Here is a 16,152-nt window from a genome sequence, read left to right as displayed (position 1 = left end):
TTACACTCCTTGTGAAGAATATTCTCATTAATGTTTAATAGGATATAACCTTTTCCTTTGGCTTTGGCTTGCCTTCAGGGTAGTATTTAGGCACTTTAAAAGCCTTACAATCTACTTTATCTGGAAAATCAGCAAGTCCACTGCCTTAACATAACTGGTAAATAACATTAGGTAAACAACATGCACAGAACAGAGGATACTGTGGGAGCTCTAGCAAGAATATCCAGTCATTAATCTTTTTGCATGAGTGTCATTGAGCATCAAGGACATGGGTGCTCATTGATAGATGGTGTTTGTATTCACAGTTACCTCTGATACATAAAATTGACCAAGATTAGAATGAACATCTGCATATAAGTACTAGTCTGTCTATATAATGGTAAATAATTATAAATACTAAGAAATAAGTTTAATTTTGTCAATTTAATTTCAGGATAATGATGAAGGTTATAAACTATTTTAATCTTATTAATTTATTCTGTCCAACTTTACCAGTGAACAGCAAAGGAATGATAACATAGTTCCAAGTCAGGATGGTGTATGGCTTGGAGGGGACCTTGCAGCTGGTGGCGTTCCCATGCATCTGCTGCCCATGTTCTTCTAAGTGGTAGAGTTGTGGGTTTGGAAAATGCTCTGGAAGGAGCCTTGGCAAATTTCTATGATTCTAAACAAGGTGATGGGTGAAAGTGATTATTATATCATAGTGTTTAGATTAGTAATGCAGGGAATGTGGTGGGTGTTGTCTATATGAGTTTTACGAAAGCGTTTCATAAGGTACCTCATAAAATGCTGGTTAACAAAATTGAGGCTTATGGAATAATAGGGCCAGTGTCTATCTAGATTAGAAAAAAGGCTTAAGGACAGAAAACAGTGAGTCATGGTTATTTTTCAGACTGGAGGGTAGAAGACAGTGATGCTTCCCAGGGGTCAGTGCTAGGACCACTTTTTTAGATAGCTTTCTTATATAAAAATTACTTGGATGTCGGAATACAGGGTAAAATGTCAAAATTTGTTGTTGATACCAAACTTGGAGGAGCGGCAATCAGTGAGGATGATATGAATTGCCTGTACAGGAAATCGATAGGCTAGGTGAATGGGCAGACAAATGGCAGATGGAATTTAAAACAGGGAAGTGTGAGGCAATGCACTTTGGCAGAAGGGATAGGGAGAGGCAATTGTGAGAATGGATTTTAAAAAAAACATATTTTGGGGAATATTGTGTTATTCTATAAAGAAGGCTGGGTGTCTATATGTGTGTGTGTGTGACTTAATTAAGCTGGGCAAGGGATTGATAGGAGTCAGGTTGTCTGGGGGGGGGGTTTAGAAACATCAAAGGGGTGGACATGTTAATTTTAAGGATAGGTTAAATCTAACATTTGCATTTTTAGATAAGTTGATTTGTTTATCAAAGGGGAGTCAGAGGTAACAAGAACCATGTTTGCATCATGCGGGAGTTCCATAGATAAATAGTAGTGGGGATATTATTTTCATTGACCTGAAAACAAAGACAAGAGAGGACATGAAAGATTTTATATTTGGAAGAGTTTCATAGAGGTGTGAAAACAATGAAAACGGAAATAAAAAATTGTATTTTGGAGTTGCTGTTGAGATGTTGAGATAGAGATAGGTGGAGACAGCTGGAGCTGTCTGAGCTGTTGAGCTATAGCTGGAGCTCTGGGCTGGCAGAGGATGCAGTTTGAATCATCCATCTAGTCAAGGCAGAAAAGTCTTGGGCTGCAGCAAGCAGTTTTATTCTGAAGGGGATTCCACCGCAGAGTAGAAGAGGGTAGGGTATGTGGTATGCCATTATTGAAGCTATAGCAGTTTTCCTTGTGCAATATTACTGAGTTTCATAGTAGACATCTATAAGTGAGTGTTGCCTAGAAGGTGCTTACTTGTGGGTTTGACCAGGTTTTTGGGGAAATGTTTTGTAAGACAAACCTTCATTGTCTAACTGTAATCTTGTGTGCTTAAGTCTTCTTTTATTTTTGTTAATAAGACTTTTACTTTTAATTTTTAAAATCCTAAAAGTGTTACTGACCTCTTACTGCTGAGATCAGTACGTCTTCTTCTCGTTTTCAGAATACAAAAAAAAGGGTATGGCCCGTAAGCCAAGTTTCCCGCTGGGATCTGTCTTGCCAGCAATTAACACTGGCTGGTTATAAAACAGTATAGACTTAATGGCACAATTCTAAAATGTGTGCAAGAACAGAGGGACCTGGGGGTGCATTTTTGAAGGTGGCAAAGCATATGGACCTTGGGCTTGAGAATTGGAGGTATTGAATACAAAAGTAGGAAATTTAAACTATTTAAACTCTACTTACATAAAGCTCTGGTTAAGCCACAACTGGTGCTGGTCATCAAACTTTAGGAAAGATATGAAGGTCACTGAGAGAGTGCAGAGGAGATTTGCCAGAATGGTTCCAGGGATAAGGGGCTTTAATTACAAGGTTAGGTTGGAAAGGTTGAGACTGTTCTCCATGGAGCAAAGGAGATTGAGGGGAGGTTTATTACAGTTAGAGAGAAAAGGATAGCCTAGTACAAACATTGTCCTGGCAACAATTGAAGGAGAAATTGAGGGTAAAAACAGGAAAAGGAAAATCAGATTGCTGGATAACATTGACATGTGGAAAAAGGGAGGCTTGAAGAAAGTCAGAAAAGAAGCAAGATGATGCCAAAAGTCCCAAAAGGACTATGGTGAAAACAAACAAACAAGCAAGATTATGACAGACTTAGATAAGGTAGACAAGGAAAAAATCTTCCCATTGGCTGATTGTTCAAGGATTAGGGTACACAGATTTAAGATTTTGGGTAAAAGAATATAGGGGGAATGTAAGGAAAGAGCTCTTTTACACAGCAATTGGTAATGACTTGGAACTTGCTGCCCAAAAGGGTGGTGAATACAGAAACAATCAATGATTTCAAAATGAAATTGGATAGGTCCCTTAAGGAAATAAACTTGCGGGGCAAGCGGGGAACTGAGAATTACTGGATTGCTCCCCGGATGGCCAGCATGGACTCGATGGGCTGAATGGCCTCCATCTGAGCCGTAAATGACTCTATACCCTATCTGAGTCTTTCAATTAGATTGCTTTCTTGCAATTATGGTCAGATTCATTACTGTTAATTGGTATTAGTGAATCCTCTACAGCACTTCTCGTGAACATTAAAAAGATATCCCTTTGAAGTAGTGACTTTTTGAATATTCTTGGCTGCTTATTTCTCTACTTATCTAATTGTCTGTGTTATATTTCTCTCAGTTTGACACCAATAAACTCTCTGAAAACTGTTGTTGACTCTGTCTCTATTTTTGTCTTCAACTATCTCCGTCCCTCTCAGTCTCCTCCTGAAAGTTTCTTGACCCATTGCCCATTATCAGAACATAAGATCTAGGAGCAGGAGTACGCTTTTCAACCCTTTGAGCCTGCCCCGCCATTCATTGCGATCATGGCTGATCTCATTTTGACCTCAACTCCAATTTCCCACCCTCTCCCCATAACCATTCAACCCATTACAAATTAAAAATCTGTCTATCTCCTCCTTAAATTTATTCAGCATCTCAGCATCCACTGCACTCTGAGGTAGTGAATTCCACATATTCATGACCCTTTGAGAAAAGTAATTCCTCCGTATCTCTGATTTAAATCTACCATCCTTTATCCTAAAACTATGGCCTCTCATTCTAGAATGCCCCAGAAGGGGAACCATCAGCTCCACATCTACTTTGTCTATCCCCTTTAGCATCTTCTATACCTCAATTATCTACAATTAAAAGGGGCTTGCCACAGAACTTAAGGAGAGACATACTCGACTGAAACACTGGGCAGAATTTTGCCCTTGATGGGCAGGCGGGCCTGACCGACTCAGCGGCGGGCGGGTGGGCAGCCGATCGCTGCCGCCGAAACGGGCCCCACCGCCATTTTAAGTGGGTGGGCCAATTAAGGCCCACCCCTAGCATGTTGCATGACAGGAAGCGCTGTGCGCTTTCTGTACGGGCGGTGGGGGGGGGGGGAAATTCCCCAACTGCCAGCGCGATCTTTCACGCATGTGCACGAAAGAGCGCACATCTACCTGAGGCAAAGGGCTGCCTCAGGGAGATCGCTGAAAGGCTCGCAAATATAAAAAATAGAACAATAACAAATTCATTAGCATGACCTCCTCGTGTGAAAATGTCACACGAGATGGGACATGTTAATAAAATAAACCAAAACTTTATTAAACGTTTTCAAAATCACTATCAAACCTCATCCACTGGATGAGGTTTGTAAAAAAATCACTTACCCGCCTGCCCGCTGGGCCCGTGCGCCGAGCCAAAGTTCGCACAGGCCCCTCAAAATCCTGGTCCCTTGAAGAGTTAATGGCCTTAACAAGGCCTTTAATTAATGGCGGGCGAGCGTCCCACTGCCTAGCACGCCCACCGACCAAAATATCGCTATGGCGCGTGCTGACATTGGGACACTCGCGTGACATTTTAAGCACTGGCGTGTGGACTCCGCCACCCGCACACCAGCTAGAAGATTCTGCCCAACTCTGTTCCTCTTTCCATAGATGCTGCCAGACCTGCTGAGTATTTCCAACAATTTAAGTTTGTATTTATATTTATTGTGTCCTTGAGATGTCCCAAAGTGCTTTGCAATTAATTAAATGCTTTTGGAAATATTTGTTTAAGCAAACAAGGCAACCAATTGCACACATGGTTCCTCAAACAACACATCAAGTAACTGGCCAGTTTATCTGTTTGGCTGAGGAAGAAATGTTGCCCAGGACATTGAACAATTCCATGCTTTGCTTCGAATGGTGCACTGAGATCTATTACATGTCCCTGAACAAGCAGATGGGACCTCTGTTTAATATCTCATGCAAAAGACATGACTTTTTTTTATAATTTGTTCTTTCATGGGCTGTGGGTGTCACTGACAAGCATTTGTAGCTCATCCATAATTGCCCTTGAACTAAGTGGCTTGCTAGGCTATTTTAGAAGGCAGTTAAAAGTTAAGCACATTGCAGTGGGTCTGGTGTCACTTGAAGGCCAGACTAGGCAAGGATGGAAGATTTCTTTACCTAAAGGATATTAGTGAATCAGATTGGTTTTTACGACAATCAACGGCAGTTTCAAAGTCACCATTACTCATGTAAGTTAAAAGCAAAATACCGCAGATGTTGGAAAACTGAAACGAAAACAGAAAATGCTGGCAAAACTCAACAGGTCTAACAGCATCCGTGGAGAGAAAGACAGAGTTAATAAAAACAAAAAAACTGCGGATGCTGAAAATCCAAAACAAAAACAGAATTACCTGGAAAAACTCAGCAGGTCTGGCAGCATCGGCGGAGAAGAAAAGAGTTGACGTTTCGAGTCCTCATGACCCTTCGACAGAACTTGCGTTCGAGTCCAAGAAAGAGTTGAAATATAAGCTGGTTTAAGGTGTGTGTGTGGGGGGGCGGAGAGATAGAGAGACAAAGAGGTGGAGCGGGGGGGCGGGGGTGTGGTTGTAGGGACAAACAAGCAGTGATAGAAGCAGCTCATCAAAAGATGTCAACGACAATAGTACAATAGAACACATAGGTGTTAAAATTAAAGTTGGTGATATTATCTAAACGAATGTGCTAATTAAGAATGGATGGTAGGGCACTCAAGGTATAGCTCTAGTGGGGTTTTTTTTTTATTTATATAATGGAAATAGGTGGGAAAAGGAAAATCTTTATAATTTATTGGGAAAAAAAAAGGGAAGGGGGAAACAGAAAGGGGGTGGGGATGGGGGAGGGAGCTTACGACCTAAAGTTGTTGAATTCAATATTCAGTCCGGAAGGCTGTAAAGTCCTTAGTCGGAAGATGAGGTGTTGTTCCTCCAGTTTGCGTTGGGCTTCACTGGAACAATGCAGCAAGCCAAGGACAGACATGTGGGCAAGAGAGCAGGGTGGAGTGTTGAAATGGCAAGCGACAGGGAGGTTTGGGTCATTCTGTCCGCAAGAATGACCCAAACCTCCCTGTCGCTTGCCATTTCAACACTCCACCCTGCTCTCTTGCCCACATGTCTGTCCTTGGCTTGCTGCATTGTTCCAGTGAAGCCCAACGCAAACTGGAGGAACAACACCTCATCTTCCGACTAGGGACTTTACAGCCTTCCGGACTAAATACTGAATTCAACAACTTTAGGTCGTAAGCTCCCTCCCCCATCCCCACCCCCTTTCTGTTTCCCCCTTCCCTTTTTTTTTCCCAATAAATTATAAAGATTTTCCTTTTCCCACCTATTTCCATTATATAAATAAAAAAAAAACCCCACTAGAGCTATACCTTGAGTGCCCTACCATCCATTCTTAATTAGCACATTCGTTTAGATAATATCACCAACTTTAATTTTAACACCTATGTGTTCTATTGTACTATTGTCATTGACATCTTTTGATGAGCTGCTTCTATCACTGCTTGTTTGTCCCTACAACCACACCCCCGCCCCCCCGCTCCACCTCTTTGTCTCTCTATCTCTCCGCCCCCCCACACACACACCTTAAACCAGCTTATATTTCAACTCTTTCTTGGACTCGAACGCAAGTTCTGTCGAAGGGTCATGAGGACTCGAAACGTCAACTCTTTTCTTCTCCGCCGATGCTGCCAGACCTGCTGAGTTTTTCCAGGTAATTCTGTTTTTGTTTAAGACAGAGTTAATGTTTTGACTCCTTATGACTCTTCTTCAGACTCTTCTGAAGAGTCATACAGACTCCAAATGTTAACTCTGTCTTTCTCTCCACAGATGCTGTTAGACCTGCTGAGTTTTTCCAGCATTTTTTGTTTTTGTTTCATCATTACTCATGCTTGCTTTCAATTCCAGATGTTATGAGTTGGATTTAAATTCCACCAGCTTCCACAATGATTTGAAACCATGCCCCTCCCAGTATCTTTACAGTGTAGAAGGAGGCCATTCAACCCATTGACTCTGCACTGGCTCTCTGAAAGAGCATTCCACCTAGTCTCTTCCCCTGCCTTATCCCCTTAATCTTGCACATTCTCTCTTTTCAGGTAGCAATCCAATTCCTTTTTGAATACCTCGATTGAATCTGTCTCCATCATCCTTTCAGGAAGTTTGTTCCAGACTCCAACTACACTCTCGCCAACCACCCTCTGGGTGAAAAGTTTTTTCCTCACATCACATTTACTCTTTTTGCCAATTATTTTGAATCTGTGCCCTCTAGTTCTTAATGTTCTCTTGAGTGGGAACAGTTTCTCACTATTTACCCTGTCCATATCCCTCAGGATCTTGAATACCTCTATCAAGTCTCCTCTCAGCCTTCCTTTCTCCAAGGAAAACAGTCCCAACCTCTCCAATCTATCCCATAGCTACAGTTCTTTATCCCAGGAATCATTCTTGTGAATCTCCTCTGTACTCTCTCCAATGCTTTCACATCCTTTCTCAAGTATGACACCCAGAACTGGACACAGTACTCCAGATGAGGCTTAACTAATGTGTTAGACAAGTTCAACATGCCTTCCTTACTCTTGTACTCAACACCCATCCTAATAAAGCCTAAAATATTATATGCTTTATTAACTGCTCTCTCAACATGCCCTGCCATCTTCAATCACCTATGTACGTATACATCGAGATCCCTCTGTTCCTGCACCTCCTAAAGAGGGTCTCCCTTCATTTTCTACTGTCTCACCATATCTTTCCTGCCAAAATAAATCACCTCACACTTCTCCGCATTGAACTTCGTCTGCCACTTGTCTGCCCAATCCGCCAACATGTCCAAGTCCTTTTGAAGTTCAAGACTATCCTCATCACAATTGACAACACTTCCAATCTTTGTGTCATCTGCACATTTTGAAATGATGCCCTGCACACCACAGTATAGGTCATTAAAATATATCAGGAAGAGCAAGGGTCCCAACACTGACCCCTGAGGAACTCAACTGGTTAAAGGTTATTGTGGGTTGACAGGAGGTTACAATCAGATCAATCATGATCTTATTGAATGGTGGAGGAGGCTTGAAGGGCTGAGTGGTCTACTCCTAATTTGTATGTTTACTTTGGCTACTCTCTTTTTATATTTCTGTGTAGTTTACTCTCATATTCTATTTTTCCCCTTCCATCACCTTTTGCTCAAGCAAGCATGAGATGCGTTCCACGTTATTACCAAAACCAGGCATTGGTCTGGAATGAACTGGTTTATTTCTAGCAAATGAAACCATGTAAATTAATGAGGCATTTTGACTAATTTACATTTAGGTTGATTACTGTTAAATGAATACCACAAGATATGGTTGGACAGTAATACAATCATCATTAACTTTAAAACCAAATTGATTTTTTTGAAGTGGAACTTTTTTTTGAGATTGCTATCAAGAGTTCATATGATGTGAAGTAATGTATTAAAGGCGTTAGAACAGTAGCTTTGGAGATCCGTTGTCTCCTATCTTGTATAGCTTGTAATCAGGATTAGCATTATTTAATGTGCCACTATCTATGTCCCTCCTGCTCAGTCCAAAAAAACCCTGAATTGCAATTTATAAATGTACCTGCAACCTGTGATTTCTCATTTAATCACTGATGCTTAGCAGGAAGGGATCACATCTGGATGAGATGAATATGATAAGGTCTATAATTATAAAACAAAAAAGCTTATGAAAAACCCATATTGTTTAATATATTCAGTTCAGGTCTATCATCTTTCTTTATAAAACTCAGCTCTGATCATTACTGTTTGATCATTTACTATTTAATTCTTGTTTTTCAGTCTGTAGATGTGTAAATATTACTAACTAAAGAGAAAGTGTTTTGTTTCAAGCTAAATATGCTGACAGTTCTGGCAAATTATGTGCTTTAATAATCAATTGCTGCTCCTTGCAGCGTTTTATTGAAATGCTAATATTTCAGGAGCAATATGTAGCTGAAGGGAAATGGTGTGTACTATGAGTGCTTTTAGCACGTTCAGTCATAGCCACCATGGCAATCACGATAGTAAACAAAAGGAAATGAGTCATAAATACAATGGATGGAATCAGCAATAAAAGATAAAAGAGAAATTGCAGAAAACGGACCACGCTAACATCATCTGCATTTCTGTACAAGTGCCATAAAATCAAAGAACCATTCTTGTTTTTAGTTATACAATGTGGTTGATTCCCAATGGCTGTCCAGAAGAACCCACTTAGTGCTTTATGAGAGAATTTCTTTTTGCGTTTGCGCCGTGTGTTTCAGGGCCAAGGACAACATCTCCTGCCATGCTTGGGTCTCCGGTGTGCTGATCTTATCCTGCCCCAGCATTGCTGGGGTCTGCACTTGTTGCCTAACAGATATGTCCCAGGTGCAAGTGTTTCAGGAGATCCAAGAGTGCATCCAGGCCAGATCTCACTCAGAATGAAAACCAACGGCAGGAATGTAGCCTGCTGTCAATGCTTCTATGGTGCATTGCCATGGAGATGAGGCCCGACATTGACACAATTGCAGAGAGATGCAGGGGGACAGACCGTGCATGTGCAAAAAATTGCCTAAGGAATTTTTTTTAACTGAAAACCTGACCATAGGACCTGGAAAGATGGCATGAAAAGCTTGCTCACATGACCTGGTGAACAGTGCGAAAATGTGCCCATGGGACCGGTGTGCAGTGCAAAATTAGCCCTCGTGACAAGGTTAGTCCAGAGCTGAGGAGGCAGCAGAAGGTTGCTAGCTCCGTAGAGCTGAAGTGTTGTCATTAGCTCCCTGCAGCTGGGGCTCAGAGATGGCCCAGAGCAGTAGTTGCCCATTACAGCTTAGGAGGTTGGATCTTAGAGAAGCCTGGGAGCAGTTGTCAGCTCAGTGAAGCTGCCTACTCTGTGAAGCTAGAAGTTGGGGCAAATGAAAGCCCACGAGCAGTGGTGTCTTGCTCAAAGCAGCTAGAAAGGTGGAATCATGCCGATAATTAGATGCTGGCATACAACCTTGTGAATCCAGTGGGATGAAGTCTCAGGAGAAGACACTGAGCAGCTGGGAACAAGCAGTCGTTGGGGATGTCTGAATTCCATGTTCTCTGTCCTGAATATAAGAGCATGAATTGGAGCTGCTGTTGAAGAAAATCAGAGGCTAGATCCTTGAAAGAGAGGAGCTGAAATCCCTTGTGAGGAATAGTTATAATGGATTTTGGTGACTTTCAGTGATCACTAACATTTGAATGGGTTGCTGAGAAATTTGTGGGGCCTGTCTTGGTTGTGTCTGCCATTTGGTGTGCAGTTTGTGGCTTGTGTTCAACCACATTTTTCCTGTTAATTCATGTTTACCTCTTATTAAGTCTGTATGTTAGAGCATAAGATAGATAGTGTTAAGCATTAGTTTTGCTGACTTTCGTATAGTAAAATTTCTTCTGTTTGTTTAAACTATGGAATCTTGTGGATTTATTCTACAAGTAAATACCTGGGAATTCAAATGTTGTCTACTTTACAACAGGCATCACTGGTCCCTACCTGGATCTTAAATATATATTAATATGCTCTTGTGTTCAGGACAGAGGAGAACATGGCAAAAAAACAGAAGAGTAGTCTATGTTATTAAGAAATGTTCTAGTATGTTGAGATGCTGTTAGTACTGATCAGGTATTTAAGAAGGATCTAAAACCATAATTGTGAATAGTGTTTTTGTTGGATTTATTGCTACCACTTTTGCAGAAAATTAAATGTAACAAAGCTGTACCTTTGGGTAAAGTGCACTCAAATCATTGAAACTAGTGACTTCAATAAATGATACAGCAAACTCAATCTTTGAATTATATGTATGTGCGTGTTACACATTAGAAAAATGTTTCTAATCAAAGTAGTGCACTGAGGTTACAAATGCAAGTGTTGCACGCCATTTGTGTTGTGAAAAAACTTGAGGAAAGATATTTCTGCGAAACTCCTCAGACACTCAGGAATTTTTTAGAAATAACTTGGGCTGCTGCTAATATTTTCAAGAACTCATTAAATACTAGAGACTAGTATTTGTCACTCCAGTATTTGAAAGAAGAAATGGAAGTATGGAACTGAGCATAATAGAATAATTATTCTAGCATTCCTAAGGGAAATGCTTGCAAAGATGTAGGAGAGGAATGACTAGTGAAATTCCAGTATGCATTTTGGATCTCTGACTGATCACAATATTAACATATTAAATATTGTAAGTAAGGTAACAGGGGCAGTTAATTAGTATCAAAGCAAAATCCAGAGTAGGTAAAAGCCATTTGACCTATCAAGTCCACTCCTTCTAGAATTTGTTCCATCACCAACAATCTTACTTCAACCTCCAAAGCCACCAGTTGCTCCTTACATTACAGAAAACTAAGGTGCAAATCTTTCTCTGCCCATTTTGGAGAATTTCTTGAATGAGCCAGAGTTGGAATTGCACCAAGAAGCCTGCTTACTCCACATGTCCCTACCGCCACATCCAGAATTACCCACCAGCAGTAATGGCAAGTTCAAAAACTGTCCACCAGGTGCCATATTCTCAGCTGTACAACTTAATTTTGAGTATGTCTTGCCAAATATCACAGAATATTATAGTACAGGCTGTTCACTCAACATGTCTGTGCTGGCCATCTGAAGGATCAATTCACATGTGCCATTCCCCTGCCTCTCCCAGTAACCCTGCGCATTCTTACTTTTCAGATCATAATCCAATTCCCCCTTGAATGCCTTGAATGAATCTGCATCCAGCATACTCCCAGGCAGTGCATTCCAGGTCCTAACTATTCGCTGCATGAATAAGTTTTCCCTCATTTCACCATAGCTTCTTTGCCAATTAACTTAAATCTGTGCCCTGTGGCTCTCGATCTTTCCACCAATCAAAATAGTTTCTCCCAATCTACTCTCTCTAGACCCTCTATATACCTCCAATAAATCTCCTCTCAAATGTATCTTCTCCAAGGGAAACAATCCTAACTTTTCCAGTCTGAACATTGCTGGCAAGGACAGCATCTGTTGCCTATCCCTAATTGAACTTCGGCTGAGTGGCTTGCCAGGCCACTTCAGAGGGCAATTAAGAGTCAACCACATTGCTCTGGGTCTGAAGTAAACCAGACCAGGTAAGGACGGCAGATTTCCTTCCTTACAGGACATTAGTGAACCAGGTGGGTTTTTATGTCAAATGACAATAGCTTCATGGCCAACGTAACTGAGACTAGCTTTTCAATTCTAGGTTATTCACTGAATTTAAATTCCATCACCTGCCTACTCTCATGCCTTCACATCCTTCCTTCAGTACCCAGAATTGGACGCAATACTCTGGTTAAGGCTAAACCAATTCTTTATACAAGTTTAATGTAACTTCTTTGCTTGTGTACTCTATACCCCTATTGATTTATTGATAAAGTTCAAGATGTAGGGTGCTTTATTAGCCACTCTCTCAACCTGTCCTGCCAACTTCAATGGTTTACGCCCAAATACACCCAGGTCCCTCTGCTCCTGCATCCTTTTTAGAATTGCACCTTTTATTTTATATTGTTTCTCTGCATTCTTCTTACTAAAGTGAATCACTTCACACTTCCTTACATTAAATTTCATCTATCACTTGTCACAGAATCATTACAGCGTAGAAGGAGGCCATTTGGCCATTGGGTCTGCACCGGCTCTCCAAATGAGCAACTCCCCTAGTGCCATAACCCTGCTTCTCCCCATAACCCTGCACATTCTTCCTTTGCAAATAACAGTCTAATTCCCTTTGGAAGCTTCAACTGAACCTGCTTCCAGCACACTCTCAGGCAGTGCATTCCACCCATTACACCAAACTGTCTCTGTCCTTTTAAAGGTCCGCACGATCATTCCATTGTATCATCCACAAGCTTTGAAATTGTGGCCTGTACACCAAGGTCTAGTCATTAATATATATCAGGAAATTCAGAGGTCCTAACATTGATCCTCAGGGAACTCCATTATAAACCTTCCCCCAATCTGAAAAACAAGTGTTCACCACTACTCTTTGTTTCTGTTACTCAGCCAATTTCGTATCCATGTTGCTACTGTCCCTTTTATTACATGAGCCCTAACTTTGCTTGCAGGTTTGTTGTGTAACACTTTATCAAGTATCTTTTGGAAGTCCATGTGCACCACACATTGACAGCAATACCCTCATCAATCCTCTCTGTTACCTCATCAAAAAACTCAAGCAAGTTAGTTGAACACAATTTTCCCTTAACAAATCTATGCTAGTTTTCCGTAATGAACACAGATTTGCCCAAGTGACTATAAATATTGTCCTGAATTATTAGCTGGATTCTTTTGCCCCTGGAGGAGGGGAGGAACATAAGAACATAAGAAATAGGAACAGATGTAGACCATTCGGCCCCTCGAGCCTTCTCCACCATTCAATAAGATCATGGCTGATCTTCTTAAGCTTCGATTTCCACATTCCCATCTAACCCCGATAACCTTTGATTCCCTTGCCTAACACAAATCTATCTACCTCTGCCTTAAAAAGGAAGGAGGTGAGAGGGCATAAAAATTTGGTAGGTTGGCAAAGGCACCGATACCCGACGCCTTCTCATTTCCACCAGAAGTTCTGGGCGGGAAGGCACATGGTTAACCTTCATGCCCTGTCTCCATTTGAGTTCCTTAAGCGGCCCAATAATAACCGCTAAGGGCCTCTTCTGCTACAATCTTCTCAGCTCCATGCGGGCCTGCAACATGTGGCCTGAGTGACTGGCTGCATGTCATTTGGAAGGTGGGAGATCTCCCGATCTGTACTAACCTGTACACGATCGAGGACATGGGCATGGGGCAAGCGGGTGGCAACAGACAGCTCCCTGCCTTGCTGCCGAAATCCATAGCCCCCTCTCCCTGCGACCCCCACCCTGCGAGGCTCCCCCATACCTCTCCCACCCTGTCAGCAGCTTTTCCTGAGTTGTTCTATGATCCTGTGACTCTGGGAGGTGTTGTTTAGGCAGCAGCTATGGCCTCCTCCGTGGCACTGTCAAGTACAAGAGTTGCCAGCCTCTGATTGGCCAGCAGCTTTTGACAGGCAGGACGTCGTTTTCCATGATCCCAAGGAAGGCCCGCCACTATCCCCTTAACTGTCTGATGGGCAGAAGATGCAGAGGGTCTCCTCCTAAGAGTCAGCGTGCGTGTCTCACCACTTTTTCAGGTAGTGAGCAAGACATCCGCTAAGAACAGAAGATTCCCCCTTTATTTCTAAAAGCTTCCCCATTACCGCGGTTAAACTGGCTGGCCTGTAGTTGCTAAGCTTATCCTTACACCCTTGTTCAAAAAAGGATGTAATATTTGCAGTAATCCAGTCCTCTGGCACCATCCAAGTCTAAGGAAGAGGCAACACCTCAACCAATCAGAGTCCACTTGTCAACCAATCAGCACTCTCTTTTCATACAATATAAATTGCTGTTTCCTTTCCTATTGGTATTTGTAAAAACTGCCTTGATGGGTGCAAGCTGAAAAGCTCCTACATCATGTCTCTTTTTCTCAGCAATTCTAAGGAAGATTGTAAAATGATGGCCAGTGCCTCTGCAATTTCCACTCTTACTTCCCTCTGTATCCTTGGATGCATCTCATTTGGTCCTGGTGTTTTATCAGCTTTAAGTACATATAACCTAACCAATACATTCTCCTTATCAATTCTAAACCCTTCAAGTGTCTGATCTACCTCCTCTTTCACCATAAGCAGGACAGCATCTTCTTCCTTGGTAAAGACACTTAGTATCCAGTAATATTCATTTAGTACCTCAGCCATGTCCCCTGTCATCATGTGTAAATCCCCTTTTTGGTCCCTAATCGGCCCCACTCCTCCTCTTACCATCCTTTTGCTATTTATATACCTATAGAAGGATTTTGGATTTCCTTTTATGGTAGCTGCCAATCTCTTTTCATACTTTCTGTTTTTCATATTTGCGTTTTCAATTCCCCTCACAACCTTCTTCATTTAACGTGGTTCTCAATTATATTATCCACATGACAACATCTAGATTTGTTTGCCTTACCTTTCCCCTTTTGCCTGCGAATCTTTGATTCCAATTTATTTAGGCCAAATCCATTCTTAACCTACTGAAGTTGATTATTTTTATTCTGGGTGCTTCTTGACCTTTCCAAAGCCAACCTAACAATCCTTATGATACAATGATCACTGTCTCCTAAATGTTCTCCTACTCACACTTGATCCACTTGGCCCACCTCATTCCCAAGAACCAGATCCAGCAATGCCTCCTTTCTTGTTGGACTGGAAAAATATTGCCGTAGAAAATTCCCCTGAGCACACTCTAGGAACTTTTGCCCCTCTCTGTCCTTTATATTACTACTATCCCAGTCTCTATTCGGATAATTAAAGACCCCCATTATAACTACTCTATAATTCTTGAACTTCTCTGCAACTTCCAAGCAAAATTATTCCTCTATAGATTACACTGAGAAATGTCTAGCAATTGCAATTTTTTTGTTTCTTATCTCTAGTCAAATAGATTGTGTCCTTGACCCCTGTGGATCATCCTCTCTCCCCACACTGCAATGTTCTCCTTAATAAATACTGCCACCCTTCCTCCTTTCATACCTTTCCTAGCTTTCCTGAACACCTTGTATCCATGAATATTAAATACCCATTTCTGTCCTTCTTTGAGCCAAGTCTCTGTTATCGCCACATCGTATTTCCACATGGTTTTCTGCGTAACTACTTAATAATCTTACTTAGCACACTCCACCCACCTCCTATAATTTTTAACGCTTTTATTAGGTCTCCCCTCAGCTCTCTCTGTTGCAAAGGAAACAATGCTGGCCTATCCAATTTTTCCTCATAAATAAAATATTTCAGTCCAAGAAACATCCTCATAAATCTCCTCTGTACCCTCTCGAATGCAGTAAAATCTTTCCTATTGTACAGTGACCAGAATCGCACAGAGTACTCCAGGAGATAGAGGGAGCAAGCAGGAGAGCAATTGGAGAAAAGCATGGTACAAACTTTTCTCTGCACATAACATTCCATGATCATATGATCATTCCACTGAAAAATGCAGCTACAATATCAGCTGTTCAACTTTCTCTACTCCTCTTCCTCACAATAATCTACCTTCCACCAAACTTCCAGCTTTTTGTTCTCTTAACTCATTGTCAGCAAACCAGCTTGACCAAGAACTTCACCACTATGGTCCAGTGAATTGTATTTGTGGTAAAAAGGGTTCCATCCTGCATTAACCTCTCTGAGTATCGTGGAGAGTAAC

The 16,152-nt window shown here is 41.5% G+C and overlaps 1 protein-coding gene across 8 annotated transcripts in view; it reads right to left on the bottom strand.

Moving 5' to 3' along the window:
• Window positions 1-16,152, bottom strand: part of ctnna2 (catenin (cadherin-associated protein), alpha 2) — a 1,471,852-nt gene that overhangs the window by 1,004,177 nt on the left and 451,523 nt on the right. The window contains exon 7 of one of the 8 annotated variants that reach the window (XM_041198115.1): window positions 11,427-11,446. The exons of the other annotated variants lie outside the window; for them this stretch is intronic. Within the exon in view, the coding sequence (XP_041054049.1) occupies window positions 11,427-11,446 (20 nt within the window). The remainder of the gene's footprint in view (window positions 1-11,426; window positions 11,447-16,152) is intronic. 8 annotated transcript variants of the gene reach the window in all.

This window comes from Carcharodon carcharias, chromosome 1 (assembly GCF_017639515.1).
Source record: "Carcharodon carcharias isolate sCarCar2 chromosome 1, sCarCar2.pri, whole genome shotgun sequence".
NCBI lineage: Eukaryota > Metazoa > Chordata > Chondrichthyes > Lamniformes > Lamnidae > Carcharodon > Carcharodon carcharias.
This window is presented reverse-complemented; position numbering and strand designations above follow the sequence as displayed.